Here is a 25,543-nt window from a genome sequence, read left to right as displayed (position 1 = left end):
GTCAGAAAAGAACAGTGTTTGATATAAACGAAATGGACTCTGTTGTTGTTTCAAAAATAACTTTTTTTATTGAAAAAATAAAAACTTTGTAACAAACGAATTTTTTTGGTGATAAAAGTTTAAAATTTTCGAAGTAATTCAAAAAACTCTAACAAAAGAAAAACGTTTTCGGTACACGTTTTCCAAACGTTTTTTTTCTTTGCGTGTAGGGCTTTGCCCAAATAAATTTGACAAACATTCTTTTCCTCTGTTGGTTAAGCTACTCTTGTAGTTTAGTCAATGTATGGTTTTAAGCTGAAATAAAAAAACGACAAAAATAAAATTTCGACAAAATTTTGTACAAAAATAAAATTTTAAAAAATGTCTATAGATATAAAATTTTGACAAAATTTTTCTATTTAAATGAAATTTTGACAAAATTTTCTACAGAAATTATTGACAAGTAAAATTAAAAGTTGGACCAATTTTTCTATAGAAATAAACTCCTGACAAAAATTTCTATAGAAATAAAATTGCGACAAAACTTTCTATAGAAATGAAATTTTTAGCAAACATTCTAAAGAAATAAAATTTTGACACAATTTTCTATGGAAATAAATTTTTTTACAAAATTTTCTATAGAAATAAAATTTTGAGAAAAATTTCTATAGAAAAAAAAATTGAGACAATTTTTTCTATAGAAATATAAATTTTAAGGAAATTTTCTATAGAAAACAATATTAAGAATATTCTATAGAAATAAAATTTTGAGAAAAATTTCTATAGAAAAAAAAATTGAGACAATTTTTTCTATAGAAATATAAATTTTAAGGAAATTTTCTATAGAAAACAATATTAAGAATATTTTCTATAGAAATTTTATATAGACATAAAATGTTGACAAAATTTTCTGCAGAAATAAAATTTTGAAAAAATTTTCTGCAGAAATAAAATTGTTTTGTTTTGTTATTGTTGGTTTTGTTCTGTAAGCATTGTTGTTGTATTTTTATTTCAGCTTAAAACCATACATTGACTAAACTACAAGTGTAGCTTTATCAACAGAGACAAAATTTTCTATAGAAATAAAATTGTGACAAAAATAAAATTTTGACAAAATTTTCTACAAAAAAAAAATCTATAGATATAAAATTTTCGACAAATTTTTTCTATTTAAATGAAATTTTGACAAAATTTTCTGTAGAAATAAAATTTTCACAAAATTTTCTGTAAAAATAAAATTTTGACAAAAAGAGAAAAGAGAAAGAAGAGAAAAGAAAAATTTCTATAGAAAAAATATTGAGACAATTTTTCTATAGAAATAACATTTTGAGGAGAATTTCTATAAAAAATATTAAGAAAATTTTCTATAGAAATAAAATTTTGACAAAATTTTCTATAGAAATAAAATTGTGACAAAATTTTCTGTAGAAATAAAATTTTCACAAAAAGAGAAAAGAGAAAGAAGAGAAAAGAAAAATTTCTATAGAAAAAATATTGAGACAATTTTTCTATAGAAATAACATTTTCTATAGAAATAAAAAAAAAAAGTTTTTACAAAATTATTTAAAGAAATCAAATTTTGACAAAGAAATAAAATGTTGATAAAATTTTCTATAGAAATAAAATTTTGAAAAAAATGTGTATAGATATAAAATTTTGAAAAAAATTGTTCTATTTGAATAAAATTTGACAAAATTTTTCTACTTAAATGAAATTTTGACAAAATTTTCTATAGAAATAAAACTCTTGACAAAAATTTCTATAGAAATAAAATTGTGACAAAATTTTCTCTAGAAATGAAATTTTGAGAAAATGTTCGAAAAAATAAACTTTTGACACAATTTTCTATGGAAATAATTTTTTTACAAAATTTTCTATAGGAATAAAATTTTGCAAAATTTTCTATGGAAATAAAATTTTGACACAATTTTCTATAGAAATAAAATTTTGACAAAATTTTTTAAATAAATAACAAATTGATAAAACTTTCAAAAGAAATAAAATTGTGAAAAAATCTCTATAGACAATTTTGTCAACATTTTTTATAAAATTTTCTATAGGAAAAAAATTTGTCAAAATTTTCTATAGAAATATTTTTTTTTTACAAAATTTTCAATGTAAATAAAATTCTTGACAAAAATTTCTATAGAAATAAAATTGTGACAAAATTTTCTATATAAATAAAATTTCTTGACAAAAAATTCTATAGAAAGAAATTTTTGACAAATATAACTAAAATTTTGACTTACTTTTCTATAGGAATAAAATGTTGACACAATTTTGTATAGAAATAAAACTGTGACAAAAATTTCTATAGAAATAAAATGTTGACAAAATGTTCTAAAGAAATAAAATTTTGACAAATTTTTCTATAGAAATAATATCTTAAGAAAATTGTCTATAGTAATAAAATTTTGACAAAATTTTCTATGGAAATAAATTTTTGACAAAATAAAAAACAAAATAAAAAATGAGAAATATTTGGTAGTTTCTTGATAAATTTTTCTCATTTTCTTGGAAGATTGTGTTTGGCTCGAATAGCTCGACTAAAGGGGAAGAGGTTGATGTATTCAGAATTCATGTTTTTGGAGATACCTCAATCGGTTCAAGCGTATGCAAAATGGTATAGATCTTAATGGGCAATATTTCGAAAAACAATAAACCAATATTTCTTTTTATTCTCTTATCCCAACAATATAAAAAGCTCCCTCACATATATGCTTGCAGAAGTGTGTTGTAGTCCCTAGTATCGTGCTCCCACTTATCGTCCCTCTGATATCTATTCTGTTCAGAATTTCACCATCGGCAGTCATGTGGCCAATTTTTTCAACAAGAGGAATTTTGCGCAAAGTTTAAGTTTTACGATTTTATCCCACATTAGAAAATGATCAATGGCATTGCCGTTTCTCTCCATGTTTACTCCACTATCTCCTGACGGTTTGTCATGTTTCTACACGCAAAGAAAAAAAACGTTTGGAAAACGTGTACCGAAAACGTTTTTCTTTTGTTAGAGTTTTTTGAATTGCTTCGAAAAGTATACACTTTTATCACCAAAAAAATTCGTTTGTCACAAAATTTTTATTTTTTCAATAAAAAAAGTTATTTTTGAATCAACAACACAGTCCATTTCGTTTATATCAAACACTGTTCTTTTCTGACTTTAGGTCTTTAATAAGACACATTTTAAAGTTCATAGTAAAAATTTAATATAGTAGAATGTAATGTTGAACATTTTTTCGGAATCTTCCGACCATATCTGGAATATATGTAAAAAAAAACAAAAAAAAACTTTGGTCGAAGCAGGGATCGAACCCACGACCCTTGGCATGCAAGTCGGACGTAGCAACCACTGCTCCACGGTGCCCAACTAAATGTATTTTTCTGTTAAATAAACTTTGTTTATTCGGCTCGTGGGCGCCACAAGCTATGCTATATAAATATAACTTATATGGATATTTATCTATTGATTACCATAACAGGTACATAGCTCAGTGGTTAGTGTGTTGGCTTACAAAGTGCATGGTCCGCGGTTCGATTCTCCGTCCAGGCGAAAGGTAAAAAAAATTTTAAAATTTATAAAATCGTATAATTTCTTCTACATTGTTTGTATTACAGAAAAAGGTGCTAATAACTAAAAACTTCGTGGAAGTGAGAAAGATGTGAGGGAAAATGCAATTAGCTAGAAAAAATTTTTTTTGAGGTAGTCTTTATGAAATTGTTTTTACATCCTGGAAAAGAATAAACGTTTATCACAAAATGTATATACTTTTCTTCCAAATACACTTCCTTTCAACGAAAAGCAAATGAGAAACGAACTTTGTTTGTCTAAAATTTCGTTTGGGAGGAAAGAATTATTTTTTTGCGTGTATCCATTCACCAATCATCGTCAATATATTCGATGTCATCACAGCATTTGGTCCCTCCATTTTTTAAAGTCCAGTTCCCTTAATTTATGAATGATAAGGTGAATGAAAGGAGTAGCCCGATTCTATGTTCAGCTCAATGACAAGGAACCATTTTCTATAACCGAGTCCGAAAGACGTGCCACAGAATGTCTGAAGGCACTTAGACCAACGCTCACAATTTTATCCTCTCTATCATTTTTTGAAATTAAAAAGGTAAAAAGATGTATTTTATTTAGTCTTTATTTTATATAGATTTTATTAATTATACCCTGCGCCACACTGTGGAACAGGGTATTATAAGTTAGTGCATATGTTTGTAACACCCAGAAGGAGACAAGATAGACACATGGTGTCTTTGGCAATAATGCTCAGGGTGGGTCCAATAATGCTCAGGGTGGGTGAGTCGATATAACCATGTCCGTCTGTCCGTCCGTCCGTCCGTCTGTCTGTGAACACATTTTTGTGATCAAAGTCTAGGTCGCAATTTAAGTCCAATCGCCTTCAAATTTAGCACATGTTCCTAATTTGGGTCAGAATAGAACCCTATTTATTTTGGAAGAAATCGGTTCAGATTTAGATATAGCTCCCATATATATCTTTCGCCCGATATGGACTAATATGGTCCTAAAAGCCAGAGTTTTGGCCCAATTTGGTTGAAATTTTGCACAGGGAGTAGATTTAGCATTGTAGCTATGCGCGCCAAATTTGGTTGAAATCGATTCAGATTTAGATATAGATCCCATATATATCTTTTGCCCGATATGGACTAATATGGTCCTAGAAGCCAGAGTTTTGGCCCAATTTGTTTGAAATTTTGCACTCGGAGTACAATTAGTAGTGCAGTTAAGTGTGCAAAATTTGATTGAAATCGGTTCAGATTTAGATATAGCTCCCAGAGTTTTATACCGATTTGCTTGAAATTTTGTGCAAACATAACACTTAGTCGTATAGTCAAGTATGCAAAATTTGATTGAAATCGGTTCAGATTTATATATAGCTCCCATATATATCTATCGCCCGATATGGACTTATATGGCCCCAGAAACCAGATTTTTCGCCAAATTTGGTTGAAATTTTGCATTAGGGGTACAATTAGTAGTATAGTCAAGTGTGCAAAATTTGATTGATATCGGTTCAGATTTAGATATAGCTCCCATATATATCTTTCGCCCGATATGGATTTATATGACCCCAGAAGTCAGATTTTTGGCCGAATTTCGTTGAAATTTTGCACTAGGAGTACAATTGGTAGTATAGTCAAGTGTGCCAAATTTGATTGAAATCGGTTCAGATTTACATATAGCTCCCATATATATCGTTCGCCCGATTTACACTCATATGACCACAGTGGCCAATCCTTTACTCCGATTTAATTGAAATTTTGAACAGGGAGTAGAATTAGCATTGTAGCTATGCGTGCCAAATTTGGTTGAAATCGGTCCAGTTTTAGATATAGCTCCCATATATATGTTTTTCTGATTTCGACAAAAATGGTCAAATTCCAACATTTTCCTTGTAAAATCGCCACTGCTTAGTCGAAAAGTTGTAAAAATGACTCTAATTTTCCTAAACTTCTAATACACATATATTGAGCGATAAATCACAAATAAACTTTTGAGAAGTTTCCTTAAAATTGCTTCAGATTTAAATGTTTCCCATATTTTTTTACTAACATTGTGTTTCACCCTAGTGCATTAGCCGACGTAAATTTTGAGTCTATAGATTTTGTAGAAGTCTATCAAATTCTGTCCACATCGAGTGATATCTAAATGTATGTATTTGGGATAAACCTTTATATATAGCCCCCAACACATTTGACGGATGTGATATGGCATTGAAAATTTAGATCTACAAAGTGGTGCAGGGTATAATATAGTCGGCACCGCCCGACTTTAGACTTTCCTTACTTGTTTTTTACTAACATTGTGCTCCACCCTAGTGCATTAGACGACTTAAATTTTGAGTCTATAGATTTTGTAGAAGTCTATGAAATTCTGTCCAGATCGAGTGATATTTAACATAAATGTATATATTTTGGATAAACCTTTATATATAGCCCCCAACACATTTGACGGATGTGATATGGTATCGGAAATTTAGATCTACAAAGTGGTGCAGGGTATAATATAGTCGGCCCCGCCCGACTTTAGACTTTCCTTACTTGTTTTTTTTTTTTAATATTTATTATTGGAGAATTAGTTTTTAAATTAAAATGATGAAATAAATAAACAAAGTGGTAAACGATCCCTTGAAATACTTAAAAAGTTTTCGTTTGCATAAACTTCCATATTTAATTTTTGATGGAATTGAGTACCCTTCATATGTTATAACGAATTTAACGGCTCATACTTGAAACCAAATCGCAAGGAATTTTGTGAAAAATTAGTTCTGCCATTAATTTTACGAAATGAATTTCCCTTGACACTACCCAAATGATTTAATGGTTCTCTTGTATTTTTTTAGCTAAAAGCTTTTATTTAACAACCCATTTTGTTGGAAGTTTACAAATTCTATGAAAAAATAATAAAACAAAAATCCATATCTCTCTTCAAGGGCTCGCTGTTTTTTTTTTTTTGTCAATGGAGGTTGTGTAACTCAAAATTTTCCCACCGCCCAGATTGACTTCCATACAAAAGAAGAATGTGACAGATTACACCAAATATTCATGGGAGTACAACAAAACCCAGCAAACCAAACCACCGATGACCTACCATTCACCCAAAGCATCCATCACCTCATAGATCCATTTGTCATAGTGGTTTGCTGTTATTGGCTATTACACCACCAGGTATTGTTGATGTTTTGTTTGGGACAGGAACTCAACTTGTCAAGATTATGATTGTTAACAGATATTTCAAAATAAAAGTCCAACATTGCGTTTCGTTTCGTTTGTCTGCTTTAATCATTGATGGCACTGATGGGTTGTGGAGGAGTCTTTGTCGTTGGACCTTCCCACGATTGTTGGTTGGCGTTTCTCTTGGAATTGATAACTTTTACATGTGTTCTTCGCCACACCATTGATTGATTTATGTGATGATACATTTCCGATTCTAGATCATAGTTAATGGGAACCTTAAATGTTTGTCTCTAAGGAACGGAAGAAGCCTTCTCGATTTCAAAGAATTTGACAAGGGAGCTACACATGTCTTTCTTATCAGTTTCTAGTACATACACTAAGTGAAGCAAGTAGGTACACTCCCATGTCAGAAGGCCTACAAAGATAAGTTACTAGAATTGGATTTGACCAAACATTGAAGGAATTTTCGATAAAACCACAATTCTATAGAAATTTGATTTTCTTCGAAATCTTCTAAAAAATTTTAATTATAAAAACATTTTCCTTAGAAACAAATTCGATAAAAATTTTTGCAAAATTTTCTATAGAAATAAAATTTGGACAAAATTTTCTATAGAAATAAAATTTGGACAAAATTTTCTATAGAAAATAAAGTTTTGAGGAAATTTTCAATGGAAAAAAATGTTGACAAAACTTTCTATAGAAATAAAATTTTGATAAAAATTTCCATAGAAAAAAGTTTTGGCAAAATTCTCTATAGAAATAAAATTTTGGCAAAATTCTCTATAGAAATAAAATGTTAATAAAATTTTCTTTAAAATAAAAAAATTCACAAAATTCTCTATAAACAAAAAATGTGAAAATTTTCTATAGAAAAAATGCAAAAAATTTGCTATTTTCTATTGAAATAAAATTTTGACAAAATTTTCTAAGAAATACAATTTTGCCAAAATTTTCTACAAATATAAAATTTTGCCAAAATTTTCTACAAATATAAAATTTTGATATAATTTTCTATAACAAAAAAAAAAAATGGACAAAAATTTCTATAAAAAGTAAATTTTAACTAAATTTTCCAAAGAATAGAAATTTTAACATTTTCGACAGATATAAAATCTTGACAACATTTTTTATAGAAAAAGTAAAATTTTTAAAAAATTTCCTACAAATATAATTTTTTTTGAGAATTTTGACAAAATTTTCTATTACATAAAACTATGGAAAAATTTTCTATAGCAATAAAATTTTAAAAAAGTTTCTTTAGAAATGAAATTTTGAAAAAAAAAATCCAGTAAAAATACAATCTTGACAAAATTTTCTACAGATATAAAATTTTCTATAGAAATAAAATTTTGACAACATATTCTAAAGAAAAAAAAAATTGACAAAATTCTCTATTTAAAAAATTGTGAAAATTTTCTTTAGAAAAAATGAAAAATTTGCTATTTTCTATTGAAATAAAATTTTGACAAAATTTTCTAAGAAATACAATTTTGCCGAAATTTTTTACAAATGTAAAATTTTAACATAATTTTCTATAAAAATTAAATTTTAACAAAATTTTCCAAAGAATTGAAATTTTAACATTTTCGACAGACATAAAATCTTGACAACATTTTCTATAGACCAAATAACATTTTTACAAAATTTCCTACAAATATAAATTTTTTGAGAATTTTCAATTTTCTATTACATAAAACTATGGAAAAATTTTCTATAGCAATAAAATTTTGAAAAAGTTTCTTTAGAAATGAAATTTTGACAAAATTTCCAGTAGAAATATAATCTTGACAAAATTTTCTGCAGATATAAAATTTTCTATAGAAATAAAATTTTAACAACATTTTCTATAGAAAAAAAAAATTGACAAAATTCTCTATAGAAAAAATTTTGTGAAAATTTTCTATAGAAATAAAATTTTGACAAAATTTTTTACAGAAATAATAGTTTGATAAAATTGTGTATAGAAATAAATATTTGAAAAAAATTTCTACAGAAATAAAATTTTGAAAAACTTTTCAAATGAAATAAAATACTGAGAAACTTTTCAATAAAAATAAAAATAAAGAAATAAAATTTTAACAACATTTTTTATAGAAATAAAATTTTGACAAAATTATCTACAGAAAAAACATTTTGTAAAAATTTCTATAGTAGAATATTGTTAGAAATTTCTATAGGAAAAAAATTGTATTAAACTTTGTTTGTATATTTGCTTTAGAGGTGTGCTCGTGACAAGAAATTGTCGTGAATCACGAAAAAATTTCGTGACTTACGCGTGAGTCACAGTGATGGCAATGGCGTGAGTGAGCGTGACTATCAAAACAAAAGTCGTGCATGAGCGTGAGTCACGAAAATAATCTCTTCGTGAGTGTGCGTGAGTAACGAAATTCCGAAAATATGCCCACGAAAAAAATCCCGCCCACGGACATAAAACACTTACGAGATGAATTCATTTACAATTTTAGTTACACCTGGGTTGTTAGGAGTTTAATAACGCTCTCGATTTTAATCGTGCTCATGTTTTCAAACACGTCTCTAAGGTAAATTATTCATAAAATTTTTCGTGAGTCACGACATTTTTCGTAAGTCACAATATTTTTCGTGAGTCACGGTATTTTTCATGAATCACGACATTTCGTGCGTGAGTGTTCGTGAGTACAAATTTTCTTTTCGTGAGTGTGCGTGAGCGTGATTCCTACCAAAAATTATCGTGCGTGAGTAGGATTTTTCCGTAGTGAGCGTGAGTAAAATATTACTCACGTGCACACAGTGTAGAAATAAAAATTTGAGAAAACTTTTTTTTAAATTGTACACTTTCCTGGCTTGGTCTTCTGAAAGTGGACTGTATTCGGTTTTATCGAAGCTCGGAAAATGTAAGGAGTGCCAAGTAAAAGAAAAGCAAAAGAAATAGAACAAAGACAGGTTTCAGATTCAGAATATGTGTAACAGTTTTTATTTAAGGATCGCTGCTGCTTACCAGGTTGAAGTGATAAATTGAAGTGAGTAATGAAAAAAGTGGTAAACTATGAACAACTATTACAATCAAAAAAAGAGTACAATTCAGTGAAAATGAGACAACTAGTCTTAGATATAAAAGCTTTTCTTGCTTGACGATTTAAAGTAGAGTTACCACTAATAGAATATAAAACTAGAGCAATTATTTTCAATGCAAGTTAAGATGATAAATTCAATAATTCAATTCATTTGAAAGTAATTCATGTTCTTAAAGATACATTTTAGGATGTAATTAGAAAATAGACGAAAACTGTTAAACTGGGTTTAACATGCCGCCCGCCTTGCAGGACTGCAACGTTGGTAGCGACATGCTCCGGAAATAAGCCAACCGAAAATGCTGCTTTGTAAAATGGGCATATTTGATGATGTTCTTATCATTCCAGCTCTAAGTATTCCAGGTAATAGATCGTTGGCAATTATAATTTCAATGTTAACTGGATTATAGAAATTCGGATCTGCCAGTTCATTTATATGGTTATAAATAGCCTTTAGAGAAGGCTCCGTTGTTGGTTTTGGCAAATTGTTGTGGAATCGAGGTTGTACCAGGGCGTTGATTTGTATTTTAACCTGAGGGTCGTAATATGACTCTAAGTTAATCGTACAATATTTCATATTTTCTCTGGTAGTAGTACGCAGCTTCAAACGATCGACCAACCCTTTCAATATTGTGGTTTGAGCTTCTCCAGTGCTCAACAGAAGTCGCACTTTCTCTGGGCCATTTGATGTAACTACTCGGGCGAGCGCTGTGGGTACGAAGACGTGAGTGTGAAGACGGCGGCTCAATCTTTCGTGAAGATGGGATTGTCGACTACGACGATTGGGAACACTTTGTATTTGACGACTCACATTAGAACTTCGGCGGTTTCGAGGAGTGGATGATTGGACAGAAGGAGGTTGTTGTTGTGGAGTGTCTACGTGGACCATTGTATGGTGATTTTTCTGGCAAACCATGCATTTGTTTCGGGATGGACAAAAGTTTCTCTGATGAGCGGTACAAAGGCAGTTGAAACAAAATCCTTTTTCTCGGATAACATCACGGCGTTGTATTGCTGTCATTCTTTGAAACTGAGGACAATGTTTAACAAAATGACGCTTCTTGCAAATGCGGCACGTTGGTATACTAGAGTTTGAGCTGAAATGGTAAGATTTATTAGGTATGTGAACGGTTGTGAAAGAAGCTAAGGTTGATCAATTGGAAGTATGCACAGTTTGATTAAAGGACGTGTCAGAATGCCGTTTTGAGTGCGTATTTCGGCAACGCGTACATTACAGTCTGATCCTTTGAAGACCTTTATCACTCTGCCTAAACACCATTCGTTAGGAGGAAGGTTGTCTTCTTTGATTACCACGAAGTCATTAGGCTTCAGATTCTGTTGAACAGATTTCCATTTGTATCTCCTTTGGAGCTCACAAATGTATTCAGTCTTCCAGCGCTTGGCAAATTGCATTTGTAATGCCTTCAATCTTTGCCATCGATTGAGTAATGTCAGATTCCCAGAATATTCTTCAGGGGCAGCGACTAAAGCAGCTCCTCTCAGTAAATGACCAGGAGTGATGGGCACTAAATCAGTTGGATTCTCACTCATTGGGGAAAGTGGACGAGAATTCAGAACACTTTCGATACGAACAAGAAGAGTGGAGAATTCTTCAAACGTAAACTTAAAGTTGGAGGCCACTTTGCGTAAATGAGTCTTCATGCTCTTTACTGCTGCTTCCCACAGGCCACCCATGTGTGGGGAATGCGGAGGAATGAATTGCCACGAGAAACCATGCAAATTATATTTATCAGAAACAGATTTCTGGACATTCTTCAAAAATATTTTGAACTCAGCGGTTAATGCCCGACTAGCACCCACAAAATTAGTTCCATTGTCGGAAAACACTTTATTTGGGAATCCTCTGCGGCCAACAAAACGACTAAAGGTGGATAAGAAAGCTTCAGTTGTCAAATCTGAGCAGGTCTCCAGGTGGACGGCTCGAGTGGAAAGACACACAAATATGGCAGCATACCCTTTTATCAGTTTAGCATTTCTAAGTTTTGAGGATTTCAACTCAAAAGGTCCTGCAAAATCTACGCCTGTGTGCGTAAAGGGCAAAGAAAATGTACATCTTTCAGTTGGGAGGGATGCCATTATTTGAGTTCTTATACGATGCTTATATATAGTACAGATACGGCATTGTCTTATACAACTCCTGATCGCATTTTTCAAACGTATAACGTAAAATTCCTGTCGAATTGTGCGCAACATAACCTGATGTTCAGCATGTAACAGCATCTTATGTGTAAATTCAATAAATAATTTACACAGACGTGATCTTTCAGGCAGTATGATCGGATGGCGTTCGTTATAACTAAGATCTGAGTTACTTAAACGACCATTTACTCGTAACAGTTTGTTGTCATCAAGTGTCGGATTCAATGTCAATAGACGACTTTTTGAACTTATGGGCAAGTTATTTTCTAGCGAATGGTATTCAGAAAAATAATATTTCTGCTGAGCCAAACGAATCAGCTTGTATTTAACAAACGATATTTCCTCATGAGTAATGAAATCAGTATTACAGGTTTGTCTTCGACATTTGTTCATGAACCGATAAATAAAACATAGTACTCGCAACGCTCTCGGAAAAGATGAGAAACGATCTAATACATCTTCCTGTTGTGTATCAGTGTGAAAGTTATCTATTTTTCGTTCTATGTCAGGTTCTTTGAAGGTAGTAGATTTTGGCCAGCAATCAGATGATCCTAACAACCATTTTGGCCCGTGCCACCAAAGCGAGTTAGAGTCAAGTTCCGAAGGTGTACATCCACGCGTACCGATATCGGCAGGATTTTCATGCGTTGGAACATGTCTCCAGGTAGCATTCCCCACGTTACTTAATATCTCAGATATTTTATTGGCCACAAAGGTTTTCCAATGGAAAGGTGGCTTATCGAGCCACGCCAATGTAATCGTGGAGTCAGACCAAAGATAAACGTCGGATACTTGGCAGTTCATATTTTGACGGACAGATTTTAATAATTTGGACAGTAATGCAGCCCCGCATAACTCCAGTCTGGGCAGACTTACAGTTTTTAAGGGTGCCACCTTGCTTTTCGATGCTAGCAAATTAGAAGTTTTACTATTTTCAGGTGAAACAGTGCATATGTATATGCAAGCACAGTATGCTTTTTCAGAAGCATCACAGAAACCGTGAATTTGAACCTGTTTATCAGGGGAGTAACTTAACCAGCGGGGAATCTTTATACGCTCAATATCCGGAAAATTTGCAATAAAATGATTCCATTTCTCAAGTGCGTGTGGCTTGACTTCCTCGTCCCAGTCGGTCCCATCAATCCACAGTTGTTGCAATAGGACTTTTGCAACAATTATAATGGGGGATAACCACCCAGCTGGATCGAAAATTTTCGCTATTATAGACAATATTTTTCTCTTTGTTAAAGGAGCAGATGGAACAGAAATGTTCGAAATCTTGTAATAAAACATGTCAGTCAGTGCATTCCAACGAATGCCTAATGTTTTGGTCTCACTTGTATTTTCCAGTTTTAAGAAATCTTCGTTTAGAAGATCCTCGGGGGGCATTTGGTTCAGTATTTCAGTATGGTTGGCTGTTAGCTTTTTTAGAGGAAAACCAGCAGAATCGAGCAAAGCAATTAATTGCAACAAGTAATATTTAGCCTCAGCAAGCGAGTGGCCACCAGAAAGAATATCATCTACATAGACTTGATGTTTTAGTATTCCTGAAGCATTGGGATGTGTAGCCACTCCATCTTCGCTCAATTGTTGTAGTGTTCGGATAGCCAAATATGGGGCACAGTTAACTCCGAACGTTACAGTCTTCAGACAGTAATCGTGAATGTGTTCAGTTTCAGAATTTCGAAATAAAACTCGCTGAAATTGTCTATCATCAGAGTGTACATAAATTTGACGGTACATTTTTTGTATGTCACCGTTAAACACATATTTGTAAAAACGCCAACGCAATATCACATTCATTAAATCATTTTGAAGAATGGGCCCAGTATGTAAAATGTCGTTTAGAGAAAGACCGGTAGACGTTTTCTTTGAGGCATTGAAAACGACCCTAACTTTAGTAGAAGTTCGTTCAGGTTTTACTATAGCATGATGCGGTAAGTAAAACGAATAGTATTTTTCATCTTTACAGATTTCAGAAGAAGTAGTTGGCTCCATATGATCTAATTCCAAGTATTCAGATAGTACAGCTTCATATTCAGAAGCTAACTCAGGCGATTTTTGTAAAGTCTTTTCCGTACGTAGGTATTGGCCCATAGCTGCTCGTCTCGAAGATCCGAGAACTAATTTAGATGGAAAATCTTGTCGAAATGGCAATCGTACCATATATCTTCCATTTGGTAGGCGACTGGTGGTTTCAGAATAAAACTTTTCACACCAACTATCGTCATCAGACAAGGGATTTACAACAGGGACTTCTTCAAGCTCCCAAAATTTCCGAATGTCATCGTTTAAAGTTTCATGTGATGCCACCCACGAGGCAAAAGTCGAAATAGTTCGAGGTTTTGGAGGGCCACTTATAAGCCAACCAAATTCGGTGTTCTGGGCCAAAAGGCCCCCAGCTACATTCCTCTCTACTCCCGATAATATGATAGAAGGCAAAACATCACTTCCCAGTAACATATCTATGGGACCAGGCTTGAAGAAATTCGGATCAGCTAGCTCAAGTCGATTCAAATCGCACCAGCTAGTAATGCGTGTGGGAGAGCTTGGCATTAAGTGTTTTAAATTAGAAACAACTATAGCAGAGGTATTTAATCTAAACTGAGATTTGCGAGATTTCAATGTTATGTGACACATTTTTGTAGAATTCTCCAGTGTAGTTCCTCCAAGACCAGAAATTCTTGTGAATGATCTCTTCGTAGGAATCGCGAATTTATTTACTAATTTGTTGGAAATAAATGACTCCTGTGAGCCTTGGTCAATGAATACTCTAATAGTGATAGCCTGCCCCAAATGTTCCAAGTCCACTAAAGCGGTGGGTAATATAGTTTCCTCCCCAGAATTAGCATAGTTAGCATGGACATTAACCGTAGGTTCGGAGTAAGCAGCGGCCGACGTAGTCGGTTGGGTTTCAAGCGCACTTTCAACATAAAAAGATCCAACATTGGATTGAGGATTGTGTTGCAGTCGCGGTTGGTCAGAATCTGAATGCAGAAGCGTGTGATGCTTCTCTTTACATATCTGGCAGACATTTTCACTTAGACAGTTTTGAGACGTATGTCCGTACGACAGACAATTTTGGCATACTTTATTTTCCATAACACATCTCATTTTCTGCGAAAATGGCCAAGATCGAAATTTGGAACAGATACGTAATGAGTGACCCTTTTTGCATGCTTTACATGCACGTTTATCATTGGGTTCAGACTTGGTATGATAGGATTGCGTCTTATTTTGAACAGGGGCAGGGTTGGATGGTTTTCTCATATCAGATATTGATTCAAGCATATCTAGCCGTTTTGATATGAACTCATCAAGTTGCTCCCAAGAAGGCATTTGTTTATGGTCAGTAAGCGAATTCTCCCAAGCAGTCAAAGTTTCTTCAGGTAATCTTGATGACACCCAATAGACCAAAATAGGATCCCAAGACGCGACCGAAATATTATAAGTCTTCAAAATTGAAGTACAGTTATTAATCGTGTATTGCAAATTGCGCAAAGCCTTTCCCTTTTCAGATGTTACACGTTCCATTTCAAAAATTTTCCTCAGTTGGTGGTTTATAAGGATTCTTTTATTCTCATAACGCTGACGGAGCGCTTCCCAGGCCAATCTGAAGTTATCGTCCGTAAGAGCGAATTGCTTGACAATTTGATTGGCTTCACCACGAGTTTTTGCTCTCAAATGGAAAAGCTTTTGTGCCGATGAAAGTTTTGGGTGTTTAATGTAAATGGCTGAGAACATGTCCCGAAAACTTGGCCATTTATCGTAACCCCCTGTAAACAGTTCAGTATCGCATGGTGGAAGTTTAACAGAAAATCCGCCTTCATCAGACTGTCTAGTCTCAGTTCTGTCAGGTGCCACAGAGGACATCTCCATCTTTCGTTTCTCAATACCCATCAAGTCCAACAGAGAAGTCTTACATATCTTATATGACTTGCAAGACTCGTTGAATTTTGAATGTAGCGATTCCTTTTCCGATTGGGTGAACTTTTCTTCAGAGGTCATATCAGCCTCATATACTTGAGTTAAAGTGTGCCAACGCCTTTCCAAATCGTCAAGATCGACTTGTAAACTCGACAGCGAATGTTCAGATATATCGATTTGAGCGAAGTTCGCACAGAATGTGACCAATTGGTCCGAGAAAAATATAAATTTTTGCGAAGACATATTCCCAATCGCGTTGAATGTCAATGGAACAACAATTTAAGTGTTAACAATAGTGCTTTTGAAATCTCAAAAAATCAAATGTTGTCGTGAAAATGGGAAATCTACAGTCAACAGTGAAATGGGTATAAGTATCAAAACTTCACTGATCAAAATCAAATATCTAATTCAACAGAACAGTTGTTGTAGATGTGAATCTACACGCAATTACGAATGGTAAAAATGCACTAGAAAATGTTAAAATAAATGTGTATCAACAACAGAATATTTCAAAGATAATTTCCAACAACAGCAAATAGCCCAAATTAAATGTGTAAAAATAACAGAATATTTCAATGTAAATGCGTAGCATCAACAGAATATCTCAAAGATAATTTTTAACAACAGCAAAATAGCCCAAATGTGTAACAATAACAGAATATTTCAAATGTAAATGCGTAGCATCAACAGAATATCGTAGTATGTAAGTAACAGTGAGCAACAGTTGCAAATGCCTTAATTTAAAAGTGTAGAAACAACAGAATATATCGGTGTAGATGTTTAAATACTAAAATAAATTTGTATCAACAATAGAGTCTTCTCAAAGTAAATGTGTAACAGAAATAGAGTATTCCAAATCAACTGTGTACACTGAAAAAACAGTGAACCTACAATTTTCGTTAATTTCAGCAAATAATAGATTAATTTTAGAAAATTTTAACTAAACTGAATTAGAAACGCAGATGTCACGCCGATTTCACAAAAATAAGTAAATAATTGTCGAAAACTTCAAGAAATTGTATCAGACAAAATTCTTATTTCCAATTTATTAAAGAAAATTGCGTAGTTTGAAGGAAAAATTGTAGTTCAAAATTGCAAAAGTGTCCTCAGTGCCATACGAAGTTTAAGATGGGCGGATTATTGGTATATTTACAAATATTAAGAAATCCTTAACTATTTTGTGGGAGACACGAATTCAGTTAATCTGTCTGCTTCATTTGTGCATAATTTTCCCTCTGTTTCAGTTAACTTAACTAACGTACGCAAAAAATTATTAAAGTCGTGGAAACTTTCCCAAAACGTAACAATTCCATGAACTAAAATAGACTTAAATCGGCTTCACTTTTTTCTCTTTTTCTTGAGTGTAGATACACTAGAATATCTCAATGTAAATGAGTAACAGAAACAGAATATGCCAAAGTAAAAGTTATTAGCATTCAATTAAACTTTTCGCATACTGACAGGAAAATGTTAAATGCACATACTGTAAATAACAGGGGTTATCACTTCTCCATATATGTGGTAGACAATAACATCAAATTAAAAAAATCTCAGATTCTAAATGAGTTATGTGATATATATGTAAATATGTAGTAAATCATATGGCTTTTGGAGCTTCAAAAGCCGTCAGTCCTAGTGCTGATGTTATGTGTAGCATAGAATCTTGCCTGGACAAAATATGTGGGCGATATTGTATTTCAATAAGCCGTAAATTCCAAATTCGTTTGTGTTGTATATGTTTAGTTAAAATTTGATTGAAAAATTAGAATCCCAAACATTTCATTCTCCAGGATTCTTTGGGTTGGCAGTTCTTGATTCCGTTAATATATTTTGCCAATGCAAAATATATTTAATCAAAACACTTTAAAAATCGGGTATATAACTTGATATAATTTCTTTCAATGTCTTAAATTCCATTAAGATTGAAACGATTTTGTTTTGTCAATTTACTTTCGTAAATTTACATATTTTCTAATTTGATTAATTTCCGTCCTTGAAAGAAAATAAATTTTATTCATCCAAGTATATCTCGAAAATCCCGCGAAAAATGTATGAGTAGGAATATTTCTAGGATGACTTCTAGAAAACCTTTTGTAGAAACCTCAGGTTAATTAGGTGAAATCCAAAGTTAGAATATTGGATTTTGCCACAAAATTTTTTTTTTTTTTTTCAACTTTTGCTCTTACCAAAAACATACATATATGGTTGAGAAAGAAAGGAAAAGCCGTCAGCAGCAATCAAAACAGTGTGATTGTCGTAAAATAAATTTAAATACAATTTAATTTATTTATGGACCCAATTTCCAGTTTTCAGACTTGAAAAATTCTATATGATAATAATTTAGATAATTCTCCGTAAAAGAATATATAAGCAGAATGATAAGCAGAACCAGAGAAAAAGTATTTTTGAATTTTGGTTATAGATGTTATTATCGGTACGATCTTTTGTGATAATCCCAGAAAAAATAGAAGTATCAGAACTCTACAACTCCATCTGAAATTGTTCGGATATGTATGGATCAAACATTCCTTCCATATGTTGGCACAGAGGAGTAACTACAATTGGTATTAAAAAATATATTGGTAGAGTTCACTGCACTCAATTTTCTCTTTTCGAAATATGTAATTTGAACTTTCAAGGGAGCAAGAATGGTTTCAATTTTGGCAAATGCACAATCTTCATATCAAACACAAATTATATTCTCAACAACTTTTCCGCGAAAAAAATGTGTAGGATCATAATAAAAAATATAAATATATGTGTTGTAAACAATCCAAATAAATGTATATATTATCTATAAATAACATGCAATATAATCTGAAAAAGAAATCTTTCATACATAAGCATTCATTTCAAGCATCAATTATCATACATCATCCATTCCAGTATTTTTCATAATATGAGATGCGGTAACTCTGACAAACTAGTAGTTACAAACATTCGTCGACTTACCATATGCATAGAGCCAAATGTGTTATACTCATATCTCTCTAATGGTATACTCCAATTTGTATGTACCAAAAAACCACATGAATCGCTATATACAATGCCATGTATGTCGACACCTTACTCTTGCCACAAATTTAATGCCACTGATATTTGCCTTCAACTCTGATTTTGCTTGTTTTGTTCTCCGGGAGGGAGGGGTGGGGAATACAATGTTAACCACAGATCCAACAAAACTCTTTCTTTGAAATATTTGCTTCGCCAAATTTGATTTAAAAATAACTGCACAGCTTTTCTCAATTTTCTTTTCTTTTCAATATAATAAAAATCACATTTATTTCAGTACTTTATAATTAATTTTCTTGAAAATTTTGATTGATTTCTCCGTTTAATTTTTTCTGTTATGCGTTCTCAATGCGTTCTCAATAATGAATGACTTTGATCAACTGTCTTTGATTTTCTTATGGCTCTCTGGGCTTTAGCTAATTATTTTGTAGGAAAGAGAATAGTGTTGCCTTATTTGCAGTGAGCCGTGGGATAGGAATCCACTTCTCGGGATGCATGCATATTGACTAAACTGCAAATAACAAAGTTTAAGGTTCATACGTATTCCAATGGGAATTCATGTCAATCAAATGGAGACTATTTATGAAAATTAATGTGTGGCAACGATGATTATGAAAATTAAACTCTTTCAACCTAATGAGAAGAAGAGTTACAGGCCCAATTCGTCCAGTTTAAATTTGGCGTATGCAAATAAATATTGTTCGTGTAATTGAAAGTATGTGATTAAATTGAAGCTGTGAGCTAAAAAACACATTGGCTGCAAACACTGAAGTTTGGACTGCACTGCCAAGACAAATTTTTAAATATATAACATATATTTCTTTTAAAATTTTGGTGTGTAGTTTAAAATTTGTGGGACGAAACTGTTGTTTCCTCAATGGTCACAGGCCATGGATGAAAGCATAACATTGAATCAAATTGAAATATGGTGGCAAATATTTTTTTTTATAACCCTTGATGAATATGTTGGAGCTATTTTAATTTGGTTGACGATTCAAGTAGTTGGAGAGAGGTATGTATGTAACAATCCGTTATTTGAGAATTTGAGTGTAGCTATGTATAAACACGTGTGCATAGGAGATTGCCAGTGCTAAGAGAATGGAGTTACATATAAACTTGATGGCTCTTTTAACAGTGCAACGATAACAAAAACAAAAAGCGAGGGTCTGTTTCTCGCATGTAAGCCGTATTATGTTATGTTAGCCGGGATGTTAAGAGTTTGTATGTATGTTCGCAAGTAAAATGATTGATGTTAAAGTGTTACTGATACAGTGTATAGATGAATGTTAATTGCTGACATTGAATATGGACATTCTTTGTTCAGGCAGTGCAATAAAAAATTTGATGCACAGAGAATTTACAAAAAATGTATTCCAATTGCTATTTAACAGGAAAAGAAAATTTTCTCCTCAGTATACAAAAAATGTATTCCAATTGCTATTTAACCGGAAAAGAAAATATTCTCCTCAGTATTACACGCCAACATATAATTTCCCTTATTAGTTTTCAGTTGATTTTTCTTTTCTGTCGCGGGGTAAGCTCAAGTAGCCAAGAGCTTTACCAAAGAGATATTCCTTAAAAATTTTATGTATAAGATGATGTGCATACATATAATTAGTGATATATTTATAAAGTGGTGAGTTGGTAACGCAATTTTTGTTTTTTCAGCCTAAACAAATAAGCAGAATATGTACATAGATCGGTACGACGAAAAAAAAAATATTTTACCCGTTAGGCAAAGAGATCAGATTAGAATTGCTTCTCTTTCACGTTTGTTCCTTTTGTGGTAAAATAGACCAACAAAAGGTTATTTTTGGACTTTGATCTTTTCAGATTCTTTTGCGGTCACCTTCAAAGTGGTGAAGAATGTATCCAAAAATTATGCTTTCTCAGAGAAAGTTTCAAGTTAGCTTTCGTAGAAAGCTCTTTTCAAGTTGAGATGTAATACAGACGGATTTAAAGAGTTAAATTTTTTTTTTTTTCGAGAAAATCATTGATTTTCCCAATCCAGTCTTAACAAAATATATTTTTCACTCGAACAGATCTCTTTTTTTTTCAACAGGAAGATATTCAATTTCACTTCTTTATGATTTCTTCACACAATCCTAATCCGTTCACATACATAAAAAATCTCACCTACCTTCGATTCATATTTCTCTTGCAAGCGGTTGCGATTTAATTATTTTAAGCGGTGGACGTGATCCAGTTAATTGCAATCTTTAACCCAGTTCCTTAATCCGGTTCAGCAAGGACCATGTACACTTTCCTGGCTTGGTCTTCTGAAAGTGGACTGTATTCGGTTTTATCGAAGCTCGGAAAATGTAAGGAGTGCCAAGTAAAAGAAAAGCAAAAGAAATAGAACAAAGACAGGTTTCAGATTCAGAATATGTGTAACAGTTTTTATTTAAGGATCGCTGCTGCTTACCAGGTTGAAGTGATAAATTGAAGTGAGTAATGAAAAAAGTGGTAAACTATGAACAACTATTACAATCAAAAAAAGAGTACAATTCAGTGAAAATGAGACAACTAGTCTTAGATATAAAAGCTTTTCTTGCTTGACGATTTAAAGTAGAGTTACCACTAATAGAATATAAAACTAGAGCAATTATTTTCAATGCAAGTTAAGATGATAAATTCAATAATTCAATTCATTTGAAAGTAATTCATGTTCTTAAAGATACATTTTAGGATGTAATTAGAAAATAGACGAAAACTGTTAAACTGGGTTTAACATAAATTTTCTATATAAATAAAGTTGTGATATTTTACAGATATAAATTGGTGATGGATTAATTAATACATTTTTTACATTTTTCTATTCATTAATTTATTTCCATTTTAATATAAACCTTAATGTATCCCTTGATTTACCAATTAATCAACAAATATTGTCACTTAATGGTTAAACAACAAATTAGATATGGCGCATAATATTTTTTACTTTTATCTGATATACTTGTTGTTAAACAAAATTTTGCCGTTTGCATTGTTGGTGTTTTTTTATTGGGTTGTTAGACGAGTTATTTTAACAAAAATAACCGGCTGCCGCACCCACATTTTGTCACGTCCAACAATCTTTGTATGTTCTTTGTGTAGCAGTTAAGAATTGTAACGACATGTTCACAACATTATATTCACAAAGTTCTACACAATTATTTCATCTTGCTTTCTATAGGTATACGTTAATTCAATACAAGCCTAAATCGATGCGAGGATGGCCTAAAGCAAAAATGGTAACAAAAATGTTTGTAATTCGAAAAGAAAATATTTTATCGCCTAACAGCACTTCGTTGATCGAATAGTAAAATAGGTAAAATGTTATAAGCAATTTTTGATCGAAGAGAAAATATTTTCACCTATAGTCTAATTTCTCCATACTTTTAAGGTGGCTTATATGAGTGTTTCAAACCAGTAAACATAAGTATAAGTGATATTCCTTAATGTGTGTGTGTGTCATACCCAGTTTTAAGTCAAATTCTCCATTTGGGTCATATGAGAGGTATTCACTTTCTCACTTTAAATCCTGACTTTTTCTACACCTATGACATTCTTATTCAACTCTAATCTCATTTCTGGAGAATACAGAAATTTACCACCATGCATAAAGAGATAGAATTTCCCCAATATGTTGAGTAGCTCTCTCCACCTCAATCAGCATGTTAATCGGTCTGTAAGGCGAGTGATATCAATTGCACGAAAACTCTATCACCATAGCCACCATCATCCATTTATCCATCCACTAGGCAAATGATTGCTCATTACTGCTTACCTCCACTATGTTGATGGTTTATCAACGCGTGTACAAAACAAAAAAAAATAAAAAGTTCCCATAGCTAATGGCAATCATGATAAGCCCAAATTATTATGTGAGGAGAATAGTAATTGACAAACCCCGTAGAGAACAAATGGAGAGAAAAGTCTATGGTGGGACACGAACAGAATCTGCTCATACAGCGATCAGAATGAGGTATGATTTGTGTTTCGTTTGAATTATGCAGCGGGTGTTTACACACTTACATGAGATACTAAGTGATAATAAAAAGTAAATCAGCACTGTGGTTTGAAAGGATCTGAGTTTCATTAAAATTAATTAAATGAAAACAGAATATATTCTCCAATATAATGAGAATTTTTTAATGTTATAGAAAATTTTGTCAAAATTTCATTTCTATAGAAAATTTTCTTAAAATTTTATGCTTATAATTTATCTGTAAAATTTTTGTCAAAATTTTATTTCTATAGACATTTTTGTATAAATTTTATTTCTATAGACATTTTTGTATAAATTTTATGTTTATCGAAAATTTGTCATAATTTTATGTTCATAGAAAACTGGTCAACATTTTATGTTCATAGAAAATTTGTCAAAATTTTATGTTTATAAAAAATTTAGTTAAAATTTTATTTTTAGAGAAAAATTTTCAAGCTCTTATGTTTATAGAAAATTTTATCTTTGTAGAAAAGTTTAAATTTTGTTTAAAATTTTATGTCCATAAAAAATGTTATTTTTATGGAAAATTTTACCAAAATTTTATTCTTAGAATAAATTCAGGCAGTTCATTAAACCCAACAATGCACCACACTTGAACCTTCCGAAAAAAGGTTTTGCATGATAGCCGACTTATGCCAAACTAAATTCGTACAGACATATCTCGTTTCCTATGCCACTGTCAAATCACCAATTTTGAGTGCAGTTGGCTGGGTTTATTTTGAGCGTGCTTCCTCTTTTTTTTCATTCGCAAGTAGAGGATGCTGATGAGGAATGTGGTAATTCCGAAACGTGCGTCCATCCAACCATCTTGCAGTCTATAGGGCTTTGTCCAAATAAATTTGACAAACATTCTTTTCCTCTGTTGGTTAACCCTCTAATGCCCCAATTTTTTTGCCAGCTGATTCAATTTTCAATGTTAACGACACAAAAGCAAGAGAACTAAGCAAGAAAAATTTATACGGTAAAATTCAGCATATGCTGCAAAGCCTCTTGAATAGTTTCAAATAAGTTTTCTTTTTATTTTGCTCATTTTTGTTGTCTTAAGGTGTATTTTACCAAAAGCTTCCTTATTAAATCAAGACCGCCTGAAGGCGGGCTTGGGCATTAGAGGGTTAAGCTACACTTGTAGTTTAGTCAATGTATGGTTTTAAGCTGAAATCAAACACAACAACAATGCTTAAAGAACAAAACCAACAATAACAAAACAAAACGAATGAAAAAAATTTATTTTTATAGAAAATTTTGTTTATTTTTATGGAAAATTTAACCAAAATTTTAGTTATAGAAAATGTCAAAATTTTATTCTTATAGAAACTTTTGTCAAAATTTTATTCTTATAGACAATTTTGTCAAAATATTATGCTTATAGGAAACTTTGTCAAAATTTTATTTTTATATAAAATTTTGTCAACATTTTATTTTTATAGAAAATTTTATCTCAATTTTATTTTTATAGAAAATATTGTCAAAATTTTATTTCTATAGAAAATTTTTCAACATTTTAGTTTTATAAAAAATTTTGTCAACATTGTAATTTTTTTTAGAAAGTGTTGTCAAAATTTTACTGCTATAGAAAGTATAATCAAAATTTTATGTTTACCATTTTTTTCCAAAATTTTATGCTTAAACAAAATATTTCAAACATTCAGGTCTGTCGAATATTTTGTAAAAATTTTATGTTTATAAAAAAATTAGTTAAAATTTTATTTTTATAGAAAAATTTTATGTGTATACAAAAGTTTAAATTTTGTTTAAAATTTTATTTCCATAAAAAATTTAACCAAAATTTTTTCTTTACAGAAAATTTTGTCAAAATTTTATTTTTATAGAAATTTTTGTCAAAATTTTTTTTTTATAAAATATTTTGGCAAAATTTTATTTTTATGTAAAATTTTTTCAACATTTTATTTTTGTAGAAAATGTTGTCAAAATTTTACTGTTATAGAAAATTACTGCTATTAAAATTTTATTTGTATAGAGAATTTTGTTAACGTTTTATGTTTAAAATTTTCTTTAAAATTCAGTCAAAATTATATTTCAATAGAAAGTTTTATCAATCCTTTATTTCTATAGAAAATTTTCTCAAAATTTTATTTTTTTAGAAAATTTTGTCCAAATTTTGTATCTATAGAAAATTTTGTCAAAATTTTATGTTTATAAAAACTTTTGTCAAAATATTATGTTTATAGAATTTTTTGTCCCAATTTTATTTCTATAGAAAATTTTGCCGCAATTTTAAGTTTATAGAAATTTTGTCAAGATTTTATTTCAATAGAAAATTTTGTCAAAATTTTATTTTAATAGAAAATTTTGTCAAAAATTCATTTCTGTAGAAAATTTTGTCAAAATTGTATGTTTCTAGAAAATTTTGCCAAAATGTTATTTCTGTAGAAAATTTTGTCAAACTTTTATTTCTATAGAAAATTTTGTCAAAATTTTATTTCTATAGAAAATGTTGTCCACATTTTATTTCTATTATTTTTCTATCGGCTATAGGTCTATAAATTAAACTTGAAATTGTTGTTTTTTATTATATATTTATTTTGTATAAATTTTATGTTTATCGAAAATTTGTCAAAAGTTTATGCTCATAGAAAATTTGTCAAAATGGTATATTTATAAAAAATTTAGTTAAAATTTTATTTTATAGAAAATTTTTTCAAGTTCATATATTTATAGAAAATTTAATGTTTATTGAAAAGTTTATATTATGTTTAAA

At 31.1% G+C, this 25,543-nt stretch overlaps 1 protein-coding gene across 1 annotated transcript; it reads right to left on the bottom strand.

The window, feature by feature from the left end:
* Positions 1-9,532: 9,532 nt before the first annotated feature.
* LOC142225292 (uncharacterized) lies at positions 9,533-19,176 on the bottom strand. Its single transcript, XM_075295068.1, has 2 exons — positions 18,774-19,176; positions 9,533-10,831 (listed from the first exon to the last, which is right to left on the bottom strand). Exons 1-2 carry the CDS (start codon positions 18,803-18,805, stop codon positions 9,964-9,966), a joined length of 900 nt encoding a protein of 299 aa, XP_075151183.1. The 5' UTR covers positions 18,806-19,176; the 3' UTR covers positions 9,533-9,963.
* Between the last annotated feature and the right edge of the window lie 6,367 nt (positions 19,177-25,543).

Source organism: Haematobia irritans, chromosome 2 (assembly GCF_050003625.1).
Source record: "Haematobia irritans isolate KBUSLIRL chromosome 2, ASM5000362v1, whole genome shotgun sequence".
Classification (NCBI taxonomy): Eukaryota; Metazoa; Arthropoda; class Insecta; order Diptera; family Muscidae; genus Haematobia; species Haematobia irritans.
Note: the sequence above shows the minus strand (reverse complement) of the source record. Positions and strands in the feature narration are given on the sequence as shown.

What these genes read in the sequence shown, in the direction of transcription:
- LOC142225292 (XM_075295068.1), bottom strand. Translation starts at nt 18,805, where the DNA reads ATGAGTATAACACATTTGGCTCTATGCATATG. An exon ending in CATTTGGCTCTATGCATATG is followed by an intron (nt 10,832 to 18,773) that starts GTAAGTCGACGA and finishes TTACCATTTCAG; the next exon opens with CTCAAACTCTAGTATACCAA.